The sequence below is a fragment of the Mesocricetus auratus genome, unplaced genomic scaffold, assembly GCF_017639785.1.
Source record: "Mesocricetus auratus isolate SY011 unplaced genomic scaffold, BCM_Maur_2.0 Super-Scaffold_100037, whole genome shotgun sequence".
Lineage (NCBI taxonomy): Eukaryota > Metazoa > Chordata > Mammalia > Rodentia > Cricetidae > Mesocricetus > Mesocricetus auratus.
This window is the reverse complement of record NW_024429215.1, coordinates 4,770,749-4,790,715: the sequence shown is the minus strand read 5'-3', so window position 1 is coordinate 4,790,715 and position 19,967 is coordinate 4,770,749. Positions and strand designations below refer to the sequence as shown.

Below are 19,967 nucleotides of genomic sequence, written 5' to 3'. Positions count from 1 at the left end.
ATCATTCATTAGATCATTCATTTTACATTCTAAAACTCTAAATAATTTCGAGACTTCTTTGGGAATGACTTCATTTTAAAAATGTGGGAAAGATTTTTCTCTGTGTACACTCATGGCTTGTGAATGCTTGCTTCTACAATTTTCAATAAAAGTTTTTGGAATATTTTAGAAGCATAATGATATTTCCATTATTCTTGTGTATCATTTGATTGATGTGATTTATACCTATATTAGAAGTGCTTTTGGCATCAGGAACTAACATTAGTAAGAGATGTTCTCTGATTCTGCCTCTGTTGCACATTTCTGGAGTTTATGTAACAACATAGTATGTATCTCCCTTAGCTTCACCCTTTTATAAAGAACATACAAGCCTTCAATCATACTGGATACCAGGTACTTCTGAATTGGAAAAGGAAATCACATGAAGAATATGACATTCTCAATTTTTGGAATTTTCCAAAAGGTCTTGGATTAAATGTGAAGGTAGGAACTTTCTCTACAAATGCCCCAAAGGGCCAGAAGTTGTCGTTATCATCTCATATGATACAGTGGGCCACAGGATTGACAGAGGTGGGTTTCATCTTATTCCAGCATTTTGACCTGTAGGTATATTTAAAAATCATATTTCTGCTTATCATAAATATTCACTGCTCACACAGAGCCCATTTATAGACACAAATGACCGTCAATATAACCAATTGTTTTTTACACAATTTTGTTATATGAACTGTATATTTTCTTTTTTTTCTTTTTTTATCATTTTTATTTTAATTTTAAATAGCTTGTTTTACATGTCAATCCCAGTTCCCTCTCCCTCCCCTCCTCCCGCACTCCCCTTCCCCCACACCCTCCCCCCCCTATTGCCAAATCTTTCCACATAGGGGATATCTAGAGTCTGTCATTTCACTCTGGGTAGGGTCCAGGAACTCCCCTAAGAGTCCAGGCTGAAAGAGCATCCCTCTTTGTGCTATGGGCACATGATGACTGTTTGTATTCCAGGGATAGACACTGATCCACAGCTCAGGGCCCCATAGGTTGCGCAGGCCTTCTCACAGACACTCACATTGGGGGGTCCAGATCAGTCCCATGCTGGCCTCCCCACTGTTGGTCTGGTGTCCAAGAGCTCTCCCCTGTAGAGATCAGCTGTCTCTGCTGGTTTTGCCAGCACATTCTTTGCCAATTTGCTCATCTCACTCAGGACAGTTTCTTCCAGTGCTATCCATTTACCTGTGAATTTCAAGATTCCATTGGATTTTTTCTGCTGAGTAATACTCCATTGTGTAAATGTACCACATTTTCTCTATCCACTCTTCAGTTGAGGGGCATCTAGGTTGCTTCCAGGTTCTGGCTATTACAAATAATGCTGCTATGAACATAGTGGAGCAGATGCCCTTGTTGTATGAATTTATCTCATTTGGATATATGCCTAAGAGTGGAATTGCTGGGTCTATGGTAGATTAATTCCCATTTTCCTGAGGAATCTCCATACTGATTTCCAAAGAGGCTGTATGAGTCGGCACTCCCACCAGCAGTGGAGGAGTGTTCCTCTCTCTCCACATCCTCTCCAGCATAAATTGTCTTTGGTGTTTTTGATTTTAGCCATTCTGACAGGAGTAAGATGGTATCTCAGAGTTGTTTTGATTTGCATTTCCCTAATGGCTAAGGATGTTGAGCCCTTTCTTAAGTGTCTCTTGGCCATTTTAGCCACCTCTATTGAGAATTCTCTATTTAGTTCTGTACCCCACTTTTTAATTGGATCCTTTGGTGTTTTGGAGACGTGCTTCTTGAGCTCTTTGTAAATTTTGGAGATTAGCCCTCTGTCAGATGTAGGGTTAGTGAATATCTTTTCCTATTCTGTGGCCTGCCTTTTTGTCTTTGTGACTGTGTCCTTTGCCTTACAGAAGCTTTTTAGTTTCAGAAGGTCCCATTTGTTAATTGTCGATCTCAGTGACTGTGCCACTGTTGTTATGTTTAGGAAGTGGTCTCCTGTACCAACTCGTTGAAGAGTATCTCCCACTTTCTCTTCTAAAAGTTTCAGTGTGGCTGGATTTATGTTGAGATCTTTGATCCATTTGGACTTAAGTTTTGTACAAGGCGATAAACATGGATCTATCTGCAGTCTTCTGCATACCAGTACCCAGTTATGCCAGCACAATTTGTTGAAGATGCTTTCTCTTTTCCATTGTATAGTTTTAGCTTCTTGTCAAATATCAAGTGTTCATAGGTGTGTGGGTTAAAATTAGGGCTTTCAATTCGGTTCCATTGGTCTACCTGTCTATTTTTGTGCAAATACCAAGCTGTTTTCAGGACTATAGCTCTATAATAGAGCTTGAAGTCAGGTATGGTGATGTCTCCTGAAGATCCTTTATTGTATACGGTTGTTTTGGCTATCCTGGGCCTTTTGTTTTTCCATATAAAGTTAATTAATGTTCTTTCCAGGTCCTTGAAGAATTGTGATGGAATTTTGATAGGGATTGCATTGAATCTGTAGACTGCTTTTGGCAAGATTGCCATTTTTATTATGTTGATCCTACCAATCCAAGAGCATGGGAGATCTTTCCATTTTCTGGTATCTTCTTTGATATCTTTCTTTAAAGACACAAAGTTCTTGATATACAGGTCTTTCACTTCCTTGGTTAACATTATTCCCAGATATTTGATGCTGTTTTTGGCTATTGTAAAGGGTGATGTTTCTCTGATTTCTTTCTCAGTCACTTCATCATCTGTATATACTAGGGCCACTGATTTTTTTGAGTTTACCTTGTATCCTGCCACATTGCTGAAGGTGTTTATCAGCTCTAGGAGTAACCTTGCGGAGTTTTTTGGGTCACTTATGTAAACTATGATATCATCTGCAAATAGTGAAAGTTTGACTTCTTCTTTTCCTATTTGTATCCCCTTTATCTCCTTTTGTTGTCTTATTACTGTAGATAGAACCTCAATATATTTTCTAATCTGGTCCTTTATTTAATGTCATAATCATAGTATTTGTTTCATGATTATCTCTATCATCATCATGAGTCACTTGACAGATTTATTTGATTCTAGCTTTGAATGTTTAAGCTTTAGTCAGTTGTCTTTTGCTTTTAGACCCCTGTCCATGAAGAGTAGTATGCCTGGAATGTGTAGATGTTTTAGTTATTTATTAGCTGTTACAAAAAATGCTAACTAATGAAGAGTATAGGAAGATTTTTCTTGACTAACAGTTTAGGATATATTCAATCACTGCGGGAAGCAATGGTTTTAGGCAATAGAGGTAACTGTTCACATTGCAGTAACCATCAAGGAACAGAGACATCTGGATTCTACTGTGAACATCCTTTCTTCTTTTTCATTCATTCTGCAACCACAGCCAAAGAATTGGTGCCATGCACTGTAGAGAAGATTTTTGATGTCAAACAACCTAATCTCAAAAACTTTCATAATAATTGTCTTAGGGTGGTTTCCACAATGGCTCTAAGACCTGTGGGGTTGACATGATGAACCATCACTATGGAATTATAGTTAATTTGTCCTTGTATCCAGGGGTCAGGATACAGTAGGTGTGTAGTCTCATCAAGGCATGCTATAAAGGACATAATATTTTGCCTCTATACCTTGCCTCACTATCTTTCAAAAGTTTTCCAAAAAAGTCATGTCATTAAATACATATATTGACGACTAGGGCCTTTGAATGACCCAACCTATTAGAATTAACAATCCAAATATAAAATATCTAAACCCTCTACTTATTACAGATTCCATGAAACCGTGAATATTTGTTACCATTCATTTTGTTCTTCTCAGATTCCTCAGTCTGTATGCAGTGTGAGTTGTGAACCTGGATTCAGGAAAACCCACCAAGAGGGCATGGTTGCCTGTTGCTTTGACTGTACCCATTGCTCAGAGAATGAGATTTCCAATGAGACAGGTAAATATCAGCCATGCAGAAAACATCCACCCTTGCTTCATCTGCAAGATCTAAAAAATGAAGAAACATCCGTTATTGAAGTATATGTTCCCATCAGTGAAGACAATCATCCTAATTCTAACTGTTAGAAAACTGCAAGTTACAGTTATAGCAACTGAAATAACCCACTAGTGACATTGAAATTCAAATCTGCTTTGTGTTCCTGCATAATTGGGAACACTTATGCCTATGGAAAACTTCTCTCTTCATGTGCCAGAGAGAGATATGGTTCATTTCACCGAGATTTTTGTCTTAGTGTCTTTTCTATTGCTTCGGAAAGGCACCATGACAAAACAATTTGTAAAAAAAAAAAAAAGGCATTTAAATGAACGTGTAGTTTCAGATGGTTAGAGTCACCAAAGGCAATGCAAAGCCATGTAAAGTGATTTTAATGAACAAAGTCCAAAAGTCTTTCACATTTGTCCAATCTAATTACATGGTCATATCTTTCATGTTATAGCCTACTCAGTGATACCAGCTTCATTTCAGTTTCTTATCTATTTCAAGAAATCATGACCAGTGGCACTTATAAAATATAGCATTTAGCATAGAGCTCATAGTTTCAGAGACTACAAATCCACAATGCTGGAACAACAGAATGCCTGTGTGAAAAGATGAGAAATCACATCTGATAAATATTGGATCCATGGATATTGGGTTTCCCCACCGATGAAAAAAGCCAACTAAAAAAGGCACGTTTAATAAACAGACAAAAGAAACTCCTAGGTGTCTCTTGGAAAAACTGGTGAGAAAATTACATAGCAGGTCTAGAGACCCAGTCTGGAAGCCTAGACTTAAGAAGATCTGTAGGTGGTTGAGCAGTTTCAGAGGAGTAAGTCGCCATGGTGGGCTTTCTGATGGGCAAGGTCTAGAATGGAAGAAATGAGGCAGTGTTCTGTGCCAGACATCTCAGTGAGGTTTCAAATAGCGGAGTGTTAAGCCTGCTTGCTGATCCCCATCAAAATCTTCTTTCATAAAGCATAAGGCATAGGGTACCCATGGGAAAGTCTTCAGTTCTTTTGAACCACAACATCACTCCCAATAATTACTAAATGTTACATCAAATGGGAACCAAATAGTCAAATAAATGAAACAGGTGGGTGGACCTACTCAAGACAGAGTTGAACACATGCCAATTAAGTACCAACTCTTCATAGATATCAAATTAAGGATATTTTTGTGGATCCTACCTTTTACATCTCTAAAATCTTATAGACCATCATGGTTCTGAAAATAGAGTAGGTCTATTTATTTATATTTATTTATAGGTTTTATTTCTTAGATACAGAGTTGATACATAGATAGATGATACTAGGATCAAAAATAAAATCTAAATCAATTGTATGTGAGTGAAATCGAGTCATTATGAGAATAAGAATAAATCCTACACATATATTCCTTGCTAAGATATTCATGAAATATTTTAAATAATTACATCTGGAAAAGGCCTCATGGATTTTTTATTTTGGTTTCTTGAGACAGGGTTTCTCTGTGTTGTTTTGGAGGCTGTCCTGGAACTAGCCTGTATACCAGGCTGGCCTGGAACTCACAGAGATCCACCTACCTCTGCCTCCCGAGTGCTGGGATTAAAGGCATGTGCCACATATGCCTGGTTCGTTCTTTCCTTTTATAATACAAACTTCCTAAATTGTATTTTGCTTTTATACTTGGAATCTATTCATGCTGTATATTTACAAGATCTAATTCTTTTAGGAAATATATTGAGGCTGACAAGATGAAACACCTCCTCATTACCTAGGATGCATTCGACTTACACACACTCATTATATGCAACGTTCATGTTCTTCTTCTGGTTGCGTTAAAGAGAAGCATGTGAGCCACACAGCAAAATTCCACATGGGTTGAGGTTAATAACTAGACTTTAGGAGAAAATGTAGCCGGAAAAATGAGAACAACACATAAATATTAGACACTTAAATAAGTTACTTGTTCAAATAATATAGGACAATCTAATCTCTACCATAAAAGAAAATGTTTAATCATTTATAAAGTAATTTGAATACCTTGCAAAATACATGCCTTTCAGCAAAAAGACATACAAAGCGTTTATTATCATGTACAATATTTAAAGCAAAATAAATGTTCCAAAAACTGAAGAAAGGGAGTAAAAACAGAGGAGAACAACATGAAAATAATTATGTGGGCCTGAGAGATAGCTCCAAAATTAAGAGCACTGGCTGTTCTTCAAGGGCATCAAGTTTCAGGTCTGAGGACCCATAGAGAGTGTAAGGGGTGGGGAACATTTGACAGGAATTGAGGAGGATATAATCATGATCAGAATATATTTTATAGGGAATATGAATGGTAATGTGATTGTATAAATAAAATTAATTTTCCTTTCAAAATTAAAATGTATATAGAATAATGGACATAATTAATTTATTGAAAATGTGACAGAAAATCCATAAGCACACATCATAATATAAAAGTAAGTTAATATACTATTAGGAACACAGTATTCAAACAGAGTTCCATGAAGACTTTAGAATAAAAGAACAGTTTTATATAAATATATATTCATCACATAGTTATTAGTGTACAGTTATTAGTGTACAGAATTATAAGAAAAATGTCACTGATGAAGTGTTTCAAGGCTCCAAGAATTTAAGAATGCTAAATGTACATTTCAAATTAGTTCCATGCAGTGTATTTCAGTGCTTTAATGACTCATAAATCAGGTACAACAGTGTCTCTAAAAGATAGGAGATGATAGGCATACAACAGAGGAAACATTGAGGCCATTTTCTTTCTGTCATCAAGAAGTAGAAGGCAAATTGAGTTTAAATATTTTCTCTAGAAAAATCCTTTAATATTTGTATTAGAAACAAAGCAAATGGTTCAGATAACATTGCAATGTTCTAGAGTTGGAAAATAGCATAGGATAAAAAGAAAAGGATGCATAACTACTCAGGATCACCTTCATTTCTGCCAGATGTGGATCAGTGTGTGATGTGTCCAGAAAGTCACTATCCAAACACAAAGAAGAACTACTGCTTACAGAAAAGCGTGACATTCCTGGCCTATGATGACCCCTTGGGGAAGACAATCAGCTTCATCTCCCTGGGCTTCACCTCACTCACAGTTCTTGTTCTCTGGGTGTTTCTTAAACACAAAGACACTCCCATTATTAAGGCCAATAACAGGGCTCTCAGTTATACCCTGCTCATCACTCTGACCCTCTGCTTTCTCTGTCCCTTGCTCTTCATTGGCCGTCCTCACACAGTCAACTGTATCCTACAGCAGAACATGTTTGGACTGCTGTTCACTGTGGCTCTTTCGACTGTGCTGGCAAAAACTCTGACTGTACTTGTAGCCTTCAAGATCACCACTCCAGGGAAAATGAGGATGTTTCTGATATCAAAGGCCCCGAATTTCATCATTCCCATATGTGCCCTGCTGCAAGTTGTTCTCTCAGGAATTTGGCTGGCAACCTGTCCTCCATTTATTGACAAAGATGTATATTCAGAACATGGCCGCATCATCATCATTTGCAACAAAGGCTCAGCTCTTGTCTTCTACTGCATCCTGGGATACCTGGGAACACTGGCCATGGGAAGCTACCTTATGGCATTCTTATCCAGGAATCTTCCTGATGCATTCAATGAAGCCAGGTTCCTGGCTTTCAGCATGCTTGTGTTCTGCAGTGTCTGGATCAGTTTCCTCCCTGTCTACCACAGCACCAAGGGGAAGGTCATGGTGGCTATGGAAGCCCTCTCTATCCTGGCTTCTAGTGCATCACTCTTAGGCATCATCTTTGCCCCAAAGTGCTACATCATACTCTTAAGGCCAGAAAGGAACTCACTTCATCACATCAGGGACAAAACATAGACTAAGAGGTAAAACCTTAAAACCCACCTCACTTGTTTCTTAAGTTGAAGAGCTTTGAAGTACGCTTGTGCTTCCCCTTCTAAACACTCACACATGAAGGTATAATATGACATTTGATCCTATATACTGCTATTTCTTTAAGTTACAATATTAGGATACCTTATAAATCTGTATCTAATATTTTTTTCATGTTGAAATATGTGCTGAATTGACTTCTCGCATTCACTATTATCATTGTATAATGATTTCATTTCTTAGCAAGGGAAAGCAAATTTGTGATTTCCTCACACATGGATAATTCACAAATTTTACTAATTTTGCAGCTGGATTTCAAAAATTATTTATTTACTCTATAAACTCTGAGTACCGATAACAGATCTAGTTATCTATGTAAAAATTCTTAAACATTTCGTTAATTTGACATTCATTGCAGCAAAATTGTTTCAATATAGAGCTTGATTTCTGAAACCCTTAAGACACTTCATCAGTTTATTATATTTTCTTATGTTATATGATTTTATTCTGAAGAAATAGAAATTCTTTACATTTTATGTTACATTTCATCATTAAACTGTACCATATTACTACAAATTATAGCTAACATAGGGTCTCATTTTATAGCTCAACTCCCAATGTCATCCAGAACAAACAATTTGCAGTCAGTGTATCAAGGTAGTATTTGAATTATAGTGATGCATATTAAATATGAAGATATAACTACTCCCACTGACTCAGTGTTCATTTCTATTTGATTCTAAACATCTAGGCAGGCTTTCTATAGTTACTTCTTTACAGTCTGTCACCTTTTGTTAAATTGATGCATATTCCTTCAACTCACAGAGGCTTCCAATCGAGGAGGGCATTTGCACCCACAGATGTGAATGCTTCTGTGTACCTAGGGCTACAGATGGAGTCATAAGAAGATACTGTGCCCTTGTGCTTCTCACTGTATTGGGTGTATGTGAACTAGGGCTTTATTAACCATGTTAAGAAAGTTGAAGGTTTCAGGAAGAATAGTTCAAGAAGTTGAAATAAAAGAATAAAGGAACAGAGTCAGAGTCAGCTGACACAGCAGTCTTGGCACTCTTACAAACACCAGGAGAGGTGAGTGTGGGCCTTGCTCAAGCCCATCTTCCCTCTCCCCTCCTGGGAGTTTCCAGGGTCAGCTGAGCTTGTAGTAGACCTGTCTCTGCAGGCCATATCATCCAGAGGCTGCCAAAATAATAGTTTTAACATGCATATATGCATGAGGAGGGGCAAAGAGAAGACAGGAGAGGATAGGAGAGGAGAGGGACAGTCCCCAACTGCACCCACTGCAATAATGGATGGCAAGAGATAGTAACATTCAACAACAGAAAGACAATTATGATGCCATCAGAGTCTGGGAACTCTACACCAGCAAAACCGAAACATCCCAGTGCAGATGAAGCAAAGGAGAATCACTTAAAAACAACTTTATGAAAATATAGGGATCCTCAAAGACAAAATGAGAAAATTCCTGCTGTACCTAATAAAAGGTACAGCAAAATTAAAAGACACTCAGCTCAAGGGTACAAAATCATATTGATGAACATCATAGAAGAAAACTTTACCCACCTAAAGAAACACATGCCTATTAAAGTGCACGAACCTTACAGAAAACCAAATAGACTGGATCAATTGGGTTAAACAGACATCTATAAAACATTCCATCCAAACACAAAAGAATATACCTTCTTCTAAGTGCCACATGGAACCCTCTCTAAAACTGACCATATATTCAGCAACAAAGCAAACCTCTATACATAAAAAATATTGGAATACCCCCTGTCTCTTATGAGACTACCATGGCATAAAGTTGGAATTCAACAAGAACACAAATTTCAGAAAACCTACAAACTCACAGAAATGGAACAAGGCTAAATTACATTACTCATGGGTCAAGGAAGAAATGGAGAAATTAAAAACTTCCCAGAATTAAATGAGATGGAGTCACAGCATGCATGAATTTATGAGACACTGCGAAAGCAGTGCTAAGAGGAAAAGTTCATAGCACTAACTGCCCATATTTAGAAACTGGAGAAGTAACAGCACACATGAAAGCTTTAGAACAAAAATAGGCAGCCTCACCCAGGAGGAGTAGTAGCAAGAAATAAGCAAATTGAGGGTTGAAATCAATAAAAAAGAAACAAAGAAAACACTGCAAAGAATCAATGAAACAAAGAGTTGGTTTTTCAAAAATGGCAGCAATGTAGACAATTCTTTATCCAAACTAACAAAAAGGCAGAGAGAGGACATTCATATTAGCAAATCATAAATGAAAAGGGGGAACATATCAATGGACACTGAGGAAATCCAGAGAACCATCAGGTCATGCTTTGAAAACCTGTACTGCACAAAATTGGAAATTTAAAGGAAATGTAATGCAGAAATATTAAGCGACACAAAATAGGGATGTCATATGATATTTTATTGGGGGAGAGATCACTTACGTGAGAAGCCAAAAAAGCCAAGAACCAAAGGTCTGAATGCTGCTCTCTGGTCTCAAACTGGAAGCCAAAGAGAAAGAGTCTCCTCCCCCTAGCTCTTTTATCCCCTGTAATTTCTAAGTACCTTTGTACACACCCAAATGGGCATGGTCAGTGCTATGGGTACGTAGATCTCTCCCTACAGTAATGGGTGATTTTCTGGGTAAATATTCCTTACCAAAACTAAATACAGAACAGGTAAGCAATTTTCATACACCTGTAATCCATAATGAAATAGGGCAGTCACAACTAAAAAATAGAACCAGATTGTTTCAGCACAGAATTCTACCAGAAATTGAAAGAAGAGATAGTACCAATATTCCTCAAATGGTTCCCCATAATAGAAGCAGACGTGTCATTGCCAAACTCTTTTGATGAGCTACAATTACCTTGGTACCAAAAACACACAAAGACACAAGTAAGAAAGATATCTACAGCCCAATCTCCTTCATGAACATTTACATCATGAACATTGATGTAAAAATACTAAATAAAACACTGGCAAATCAAATCCAAGATCACATCACAGAAATCATCCACCATGATCAAGTAGACTTCATCCCAGGGATACAGGGGTGGTTCAAATACAAAATCCATAAATGTAATTCACCATATAAACAAACTGAAAAAGGAAACCACATGATTCCACGAGATGCTAAAAAAGCATCTGACAAAATCCAACATTCCTTCATGATAAAGGTCTTGGAGAGACAGTGAATGGCAGGAACATACCTAAACATGATAAAGACAATATACAGTAACCTATCAATCAACGTCAAAATAAAAGAGGAGAAAAGCAATGACATTGCTCTAAAATCAGAAACAAGATTGAACACTCTTTGCATGTCTCTTCAATATTATACTTGAAGGTCTAGCTAGAGCAATAAGACAACAAAAGGAGATCAAATTATACAAATTGAACAGAAAGGAGTCAAACTTTCATTATTTGCAGATGACATGATAGTTTACATAAATAACCCATAAACGTCTACCAGGGAACTCATACAAATGATAAATACCATCAATAAAGTGGCTGAAGGATACAGGATTAATTCAAAAAATCAGTAGCCCTACTATGTACAGATAATAAATAGGTTATGAAAGAAATCAGAGAAATATAAGCCTTTAAAATAGACACAGACACATAAAATATATTGCAGAAACTCTAAGCAAACATGTGAAAAACCTGTATGACAAGAACTTCCAGTCTTTAAAGAAGTAAATCAAAGAAAATACCAGGGAATGGAAACATCTTCCATGCTCTTGTATAACTCGGATCAACATAAAAATAACTGGCAGTCTTGCAGAAAAGCAATTTACAGAGTGACTGCAATCCCCATAAAAATCCCAGCTCAATTCATGACAGACCATGAAAGAATGATAATCAACTTTGTGAGGAAAAAAAAACAGGACAGGAAAAACAATCCAGTACAATAAAGGAACTACTGTAGGCATCAATATCCCTTACTTCAAGATCTGCTAGAGAATTATAGTAGTGAAAACAATTGATATCACCAGAAAAACAGTCAGGTACACCAATGGAAATGGCTTGAAAACCCTGATATTAATCCACACACCTATGAACACCTGATTTTTGACAAAGAACATAAACCTACACAAAGGAAAAAAGAAACCATCTTCAAAAACCAGTTCTAGTATAACTCAATGCTTGCAATAATAAGATTGCAGGTAGATCCTTAGAGCTAAGCACTAAGTCATATTTGGAATTCAGTTGTAGAGAGAGAGGAGGGATGAATAAAGGCATCACAACCATGCTAAAGAAACAGCCGATCTGTCCAAATGAGAGCACATGTACCCCAGTTATAAAGCTGGGGAATTAGCATAGGACCAAACCAAGCCCTTTGAATTTGGATGTCAGTTAAGAGGACTGGAAAGTCTATGGTAAAACTGAAAATGGAACCAGTATCTATCCCTAATGCACAAATGGACTTAGGCAGCCTGTTTCCCATGGATGTATACTCTCTCAGCATGGGGCAATGCCTTATGCCCTCCCCCAAATGATGTGACAGATTTGACGATCCCCCATGGAAGGACTCACCCTCCCTGGAGAGTGGATGGGGGTGGGATGGGGACTTCTGTGGGGGGCTTAAACTTCTTCACAGCTGCTACTAGAATATAAAATAAGCAAAATAATGTATGAAATCTGAGATAAAGTAGAAGAAATTGGTCATCAAAGATATCTGTGAAAACCAAGAATTGGAGAGGGAAATCATGTTTTAGAAGTCAACTATTCAGCTTATCGTTCCATTTATAATGATTTGTAGGGAGCAGGAGGACTGACAGGACTCATGTAGTATCTAAAATAAGTCGAAAAGATTTGATTTTTATCTCAGGATAATGTTGAATATTTAAAATCGACATTTAACATGTTAATGAACTGTGATTCTGTGTTGGTTTTGGATATAACAGAATCCAGGACATTTTAGGATTTGACATAGTTTTTGGTTCTCAAGACAATGGAAACACAGGTTTTGGTCAGATATTCTGTACTGCTGTAGAACAGGCCCCACTGTACATATTCTGTGGATCTCAGATGCTTTACATATAAAGCTGCCTCTCCATGGCATCAATTTTGTGATATAATACCCAGTGAGTGGCCATGAATTCTGTCCTTGAGGGTTCTTTTTCAGCTAAGAAAATCCACTGACCTCGTTTCTAATGGTGTTCACATAATCTGAAATAGACTTGGGACCAAACTTTCAGAAAACGTCTGTCTCCCAAAGTCATTTTGTCCACAAACACAAGTGGTGTCATGGACCAAGAGTCTTACCTCTCACCCATATGTACTTACCAATCCTTGTTTTTCATGTGGACTGTGGATGTCAGATGCAGAGCCCCAGGGAAGAGAGTATCCATGGTTCCTCCAGGGCTAAGAAAACACCTTGAAATAGGAATCATGGATTTGAAAATAGCCTCTCATTTTCCAAGAAATAAAATTAGGTAGGAAAAAGTTGGTGTCCGTTTAATGGGTTATCCACATGACACTTCAATATCATGCAGAACAGGTGTATCACAGGACAGAGATGTACGCTTTGATTTTCCTCTTTTTGTTTTTGAATATTTTACTTCTTTTGGCTAATTTAATTTATCCCAGTTGCTTTTGGAAAATGAAGTAGAATGAAAACAAGTATGAAGACTTGGGTAAAGGTTGTATCTTCCTCCCCAGGATAGTGCAGTGGCCAGTGACAAATGGCTATCTCAACCAAATTTTGGATATACAGTAAGTGATTCTTATGTTTTTCATGTAAATGCCATCATGAATATTTCATGATGAGTCTTTTGTGCTTTTCCTATTCTTTCAGCCTACACAGCAATAAATGACTCCAAATTCCTATAGAAACCAATTGCAATTTTACCACTTTTGGTTTGACCAATATGTGTTCTGTTTTTTCACAGTTAGACTCCCACTTACAAGGCTAGAATTGAAGTGAAAGGAGCAGTCTCTACCATGATCCATCACAAAGAGCCCTCCTCTTGACATTGTCTATAGCATAGTAGTCATTAATGTCTCATCAAAAGAAGCCCCACATAATTTCAATGAATTTCACCTTAACAACATGCAAGTAAATGGCTGTAGTGTCTGCTGATGGTCATTTCATGACTGTATGCTTGTGTGAGGACCACAAATGTTTGGACACACTTAGCTGCAGAGAAAGTTCACATAGATATGAAGTTACTCTCTAGAATTCCTTGCATGTGGTCACTCTGCCTTCTGAAGCTGACTAGAGAATGGAAGTAGGGAGTCTGTAGACTGTGAACACCATATGTGTTCCTGTTTCTACATATTTCACTTATATACATGAACAACCTCTGGTTTTTAAGAATTACAAAGTCCAGTTCCCCACACTCCCTTTGCTGTAATGAAGGAATATATGTATTCTATATTACATGTTTGTAGTCTTTTAACTGAGGCTACAGCTAATAGTTCTTACTTTCCTGGTCACTTGCCTGAAAGACAGCTGCAGCATATGATATTTGGCAACATTTGAGAACAGGGATAGAGGAGTTTCCTACTAGATAATATTTGCCCATATTTAAGAATCATGTGTTTTTCTCTATGTGGAAGTTGTTTATGCTCTGGCACTTATATCACACTTACCTCTTATGCTTCTCTTCCAATAATTTTGCTACTTATCGCTTTACGTTTTGCCAGTGTATGTCCTATAGACTTGTTGATTTTTTGGAATTCTGGTACTTGTTTTAAAGCATAGCACTTTAGTTCAATAGGCAAATATGATACCTCAAGTCAATGACGTCTCTTTATTTTAGTGTGGTGAAGTTAGTGTTCCAGATGCAAAAGTTCTAGTCTCAAATTCCTTTGCCATTTACTGAAAATTTCAATGGAACTTTTTCTTTGTGTTGATAAGGAATATTTTCAATGTCTATTATTATATGCAGAGACATGAAAGGGGTAAACTTTCTAAATGGATACGGATTGTATTTAACTCTGATTAAATCATTCAGAATAAAGTAGTATTTCGATGTATATTGTTCAGTATATATGAAATGTCTAGAAATAAACATGAGTTACTATACTTCACATAAACAAAAACACTACATGCTAATGTTCTTTTCCAAGTGACTTGTTGACTTTTTATTACAAAACAATTAAAAATTCTCACACATATTACATTTTATATTTTTCTATTTTACAAATATGCAATGATGGTACTACAATTCTCAATATGAGTCTATCATTGTGTTAGTGTAACTGTATTTAATAGATGTGAACTAGAAAAATGTTAGTCAGATATGCCCAGGTAGAATATATGACATGCATGTGTAAACATGAAATAGTGGAGTACATGCCCTTATTCCCTGCAGTGAAGACCTACAGCAGGTGTACACTTGCGCATTTGAACCTACTCTAGACTATAGGAAATTGACATTCAAAACCATGTGGTCTGTGCCATCTTGTGGGCAAAATTAGGATAAATCCTATCAAACACACATAAATGTCTTTGGTGACTGTATTTCTTGAACAATGGAGATTTTAAAAAAGATTTTTTTTGCCTGCAATAGATAAAAGTGGAAAAAAGAGCAATATATTTTGGACACGAGGGGATTTGTTGACAGCATTGTCCACTAGTAATCATGAACTGTAAGTCCATAAGCCAAATTTTCTAATTTAAAGTCTATTGTGTACACATTTGTCATTGATTGACAACCTTAACTAGTTTAGTGGCTTTAATAAGGAAATAATATATGGATTTGACGGTGACACCTGTCATCCCATTGATCGCCAGGTTTGATTCGGCTGATCTGGCTGCCTAGGCAGGTATCCGCTTCCTCCCTCATTGCTCCATGAGCATCCCTCCAGAAGCTGGGCGCTCGGTCCAAGAGGACAACCTTCCCCGAATAGAGGAGGACCGGTCTTAGGTTAAGGGTATAGGAGTAGATGCGCTCCCCTGCTAGAACCTCCACACAAGCTCTCAAGAAAATAATATAAACTCTTTAACTAACATATAATGTGTACTTCTTTTTTTCTTTTTTAATTTATTTTTCAGTTTAAATTTAGATTAGAAATAAGGTTGCTTAACAAGTCAGTTCCAGGTCCCTCTCCTTTCCATCCCCTCCTCCTGTGCCCTCCCCCCCAACCCCCCAATATCCCCTCATTTCCTCAGGGAGGGTAAGGCCCTCCATGGGGGTGTCCATAGTCTGTCATTTCATCCAGGACAGGGCCTGGACCCTCCCTCAAGAGTTCAGGGTGAGAGTGCATCTCACATTGTTGGATGGGAGTCCAAAGTCCATGTGTATACTCAGGATGGGTACTGATCTGCTGCCCAAGGCTCAATAGATTACCTAGGCCTCCTCACTGACAACCACATTCAGGGGGTCTTGATCAGTCCCATGCTGGATTCCCAGGCTGATGCCTGGGATTCAAGAGTTAACCTTTGTCAGATCAGCTGTTTCTGGGAGTTAAACCAGCCCAGTCTTAATCCCTTTGGTAATCGGTCCTCCCTCTCTGTTACTGGCTTTCTTGAGTTCAGCTCAGTAATTAACCAAGGGAGTCTGCCTCTTCTCCCATCAGCCACTGAATGAAGTTTCTGTTTCCCAGACTCTCTGGCCATGGGAATGCAGGCTGGGACTCCCGAGATCTAAGTCTAAAATCCATATATGAAAGAGTACATGCCATGTTTCTCTTTTTGTGACTGTGTTACCTCACTCAGGATGGTTTCTTCTAATGTCATCCATTTGCCTGCAAATCTCAGGATTCCATTGCTTTTTTCTGCTGAATAGTACTCCATTGTATAAATATAACACATTTTTTTCTATCCACTCTTCAGATGAGGGGCATCTAGGTTGCTTCCAAGTTCTGGCTATTACAAGTAATGCTGCTATGAACATAGTGGAACAGACATCCTTGTTGTATGAAAGATGCATCTTTTGGATATATGCCTAAGAGTGGAGTTGCTGGGTCTTGTGTTAGGTTTATTCCCATTTTTCTGAGGAATCTCCATACTGATGTCCAAAGTGGCTGAACAAGTTAGCACTCCCACCAGCAATGGAGGAGTGTTCCCCTTTCACCACATCCTCTCCAGCATAACTTGTCATTGGTGTTTTTGATTTTAGCCATTCTGACAGGAGTGAGATGGTATCTCAGAGTTGTTTTGATTTGCATTTCCCAGATGGCTAAGGATGTTGAGCACTTTCTCAAGTGCCTCTCAGCTATTTTATACTCCTCTATTGAAAATTCTCGATTTAGTTCTGTACCCCACCTTTTAATTGGATCCTTCGGTGTTTTGGAGACTTGCTTCTTGAGTTTTTTGTAAATTTTGGAGATCAACCCTCTGTCAGATGTGGGATTAGTGAATATTTTTTCCCACTCTGTGGGCTGCCTTTTTGTCTTGCTGACTGTGTCCTTTGCCTTACAGAAGCTTCTCAGTTTCAGGAGGTCCCATTTATTAATTGTTGATCTCACTATCTGTGCTAGTGGTGTAATGTTGAGGAAGCTGTCTCCTGTACCAATTCGTTCAAGGGTACCACCCACTTTCTCTTCTAAGAGGTTCAGTGTGGCTGGATTTATGTTGAGGTCTTTGATCCATTTGGACTTAAGTTTTGTGCATGACAATAAACATGGATCAATCCGCATTTTTCTACATGCCAGCCTCCAGTTATGCCAGCACCATTTGTTGAAGATGTTTTCTTTATTCCATTGTATATTTTTAGCTTCTTTGTCAAAGATCAGATGTTCATAAGTGTGTGGGTTAATATCCGGGTTTTCAATTCAGTTCCATTGGTCTACCTGTCTATTTTTGTGCCAATACCAAGCTGTTTTCATGACTGTAGCTCTATAACAGAGCTTGAGGTCAGGGATGGTGATGCCTCCAGATGTTGCCAGGTTGAACCAGGTAGTTTTGGCTCTCCGAGCTCTTTTGTTTTTCCATACAAAATTGATTATTGTTCTTCCAAGGTCTGTGAAGAATTGTGCTGGTATTTTAATTGGGATTGCATTGAATCTGTAGATTGCTTTTGGCAGGATTGTCATTTTTACTACATTGATCCTACCTATCCAAGAGCATGGGAGATCTTTTCATTTTCTGAGGGCTTCTTTAATTTCTTTCTTTAAAGATTCAAAGTTCTTGCGATACAGGTCTTTCACTTGTTTGGTTAGTGTTACCCCAAGGTATTTTATGTTGTTTGTGGCAATTGTAAAGGTTGATGTTTCTCTGATTTCTTTCTCAGCCCTATTATCATCTGTATATAGTAGGGCTACTGATTTTCTTGAGTTGATCTTGTAGCCTGCCACTTTGCTGAAGGTGTTAATCAGCTGTAAGAGTTCCCTGGTAGAGTTCTTTGGGTCATTGATGTAAACTATCATATCGTCTGCAAACAGTGAAAGTTTGACCTCTTCCTTCCCAATTTGTATCCCCTTGATCCCCCTTTGTTGTCGTATGGCAATAGCTAGAACTTCAAGTACCATGTTGAAAAGGTATGGAGAGAGTGGACAGCCTTGTTTTGTTCCTGATTTTAGAGGAATTGCGTTGAGTTTCTGTCCATTTAGTTTGATGTTGGCTGTTGGTTTACTGTATATAGCTTTTATTATGTTTAAGTATGTCCCTGTTATCCCAGATCTCTCCAAGACCTTTACCATGAAGGGGTGTTGGATTTTGTCAAAGGCTTTTTCAGCATCTAGTGAGATGATCATGTGATTGTTGTGCTACAGCTTGTTTATATGGTGGATTACATTGATGGATTTTCGTATGTTGAACCATCCCTGCATCCCTGGGATGAAACCTACTTGATCGTGGTGAATGATTGTTTTGATGTGTTCTTAGATCTGATTTGCCAGTATTTTATTGAGTATTTTTGCATCAATGTTCATGAGGGGTATTGGTCTGAAGTTCTCTTTCTTAGTTGTATCTTTGTGTGGCTTGGGGAACAAGATTATTGAAGCCTCATAGAAAGAGTTTGGCAAAGACCCTCCTGCTTCTATTGTGTAGAATACTTTGAGAAGAATTGCTATAAACTATTCTTTGAATTTCTGGTAGAATTCTGCACTGAGGCCATCTGGACCTGGACTTTTTCTGGTTGGGAGACTTTTGATGACTGTTTCTGTTTCCATAGGGTTTATAGGTCTATTTAAATTGCTTATCTGTTCTTGATTTAGTTTTGGCAAGTGATAGCTATCCAGGAAGTCATCCATTTCCTTTAGATTTTCGAATTTTGTGGAGTACAGGTTTTCAAAGTATGGCCTGATGATAATCTGGATTTCCTCATAGTCCATTGTTATGTCCCCCTTTTCATTTCTGATTTTGTTAATTTGCATGTTTACTCTCTGCTGTTTGGTAAGTTTGGACAAAGATTTGTCTATCTTGTTGATTTTCTCAAATAACCAACTCTTCGTTGCATTGATTCTTTGTATTGTTTTCCTAGTTTCTACTTTATTGATTTCAGCCCTCAATTTGATTATTTCCTGATGTCTAATCCTCCTGGGGGAGTTTGCTTCTTTGTGTTCTAGAGCTTTCAGCTGTGCTGTTAATTCTCTAGTATAACTATTCTCCAGTTTCTTCATGTGGGCACTTAGTGCTATGAACTTCCCCCGTAGCACTTCTTTCAAAGTGTCCCATAGGTTTGAGTATGTTGTGTCTTCATTCTCATGGAATTCGAGGAAGTCTTTAATTTCTTTTTTTATTTCTTCTTTAACCCAGGAATGGTGCAGTTGTGCATTATTCAATTTCCATGAGTTTGTAGGTTTTCTGCAATTTGTGTTGTTCTTGAATTCTAATTTTAAAGCATGGTGGTCTGATAGGATGCACGGAGTTATTCCAAGTTTTTTGTAGCTGCTGAGGTTTGATATGTTGCCAAGTATGTGGTCAATTTTTGAGAAGGTTCCATGTGGTGGTGAGAAGAAGGTATATTCTTTTTTATGTGGATGAAATGTTCTATAGATGTCTGTTAATCCCAGTTGGGTCATTATTTCTATTAGACCCTTTGCTTCTTTGTTGAGTTTCTGTCTGGTATTCCTGTCTAGTGGTGAGAGTGGTGTGTTGAAGTCTCCCACTGTAAGTGTGTGGGGCTTTATATGTGATTTAAGTTTTAGTAATGTTTCTTTTACGAATGTGGATGCCTTTGTATTTGGGGCATATGTTCAGGATAGACACTTCATCTTGGTGGATTTCACCTGTGATGAGTATGTA

The 19,967-nt window shown here is 37.8% G+C and overlaps 1 protein-coding gene across 1 annotated transcript in view; it reads left to right on the top strand.

The window, feature by feature from the left end:
- The window catches only part of LOC106022618 (vomeronasal type-2 receptor 116-like), a 35,291-nt gene extending 27,369 nt beyond the window's left edge, over positions 1-7,922 (top strand). Inside the window, exons 4-6 of the mRNA XM_040734091.1 lie at positions 343-570; positions 3,787-3,910; positions 6,903-7,922. Coding sequence (XP_040590025.1) covers positions 343-570; positions 3,787-3,910; positions 6,903-7,798 — 1,248 coding nt within the window. The 3' untranslated portion in view covers positions 7,799-7,922. The remainder of the gene's footprint in view (positions 1-342; positions 571-3,786; positions 3,911-6,902) is intronic.
- The last annotated feature ends 12,045 nt before the right edge of the window (positions 7,923-19,967 follow it).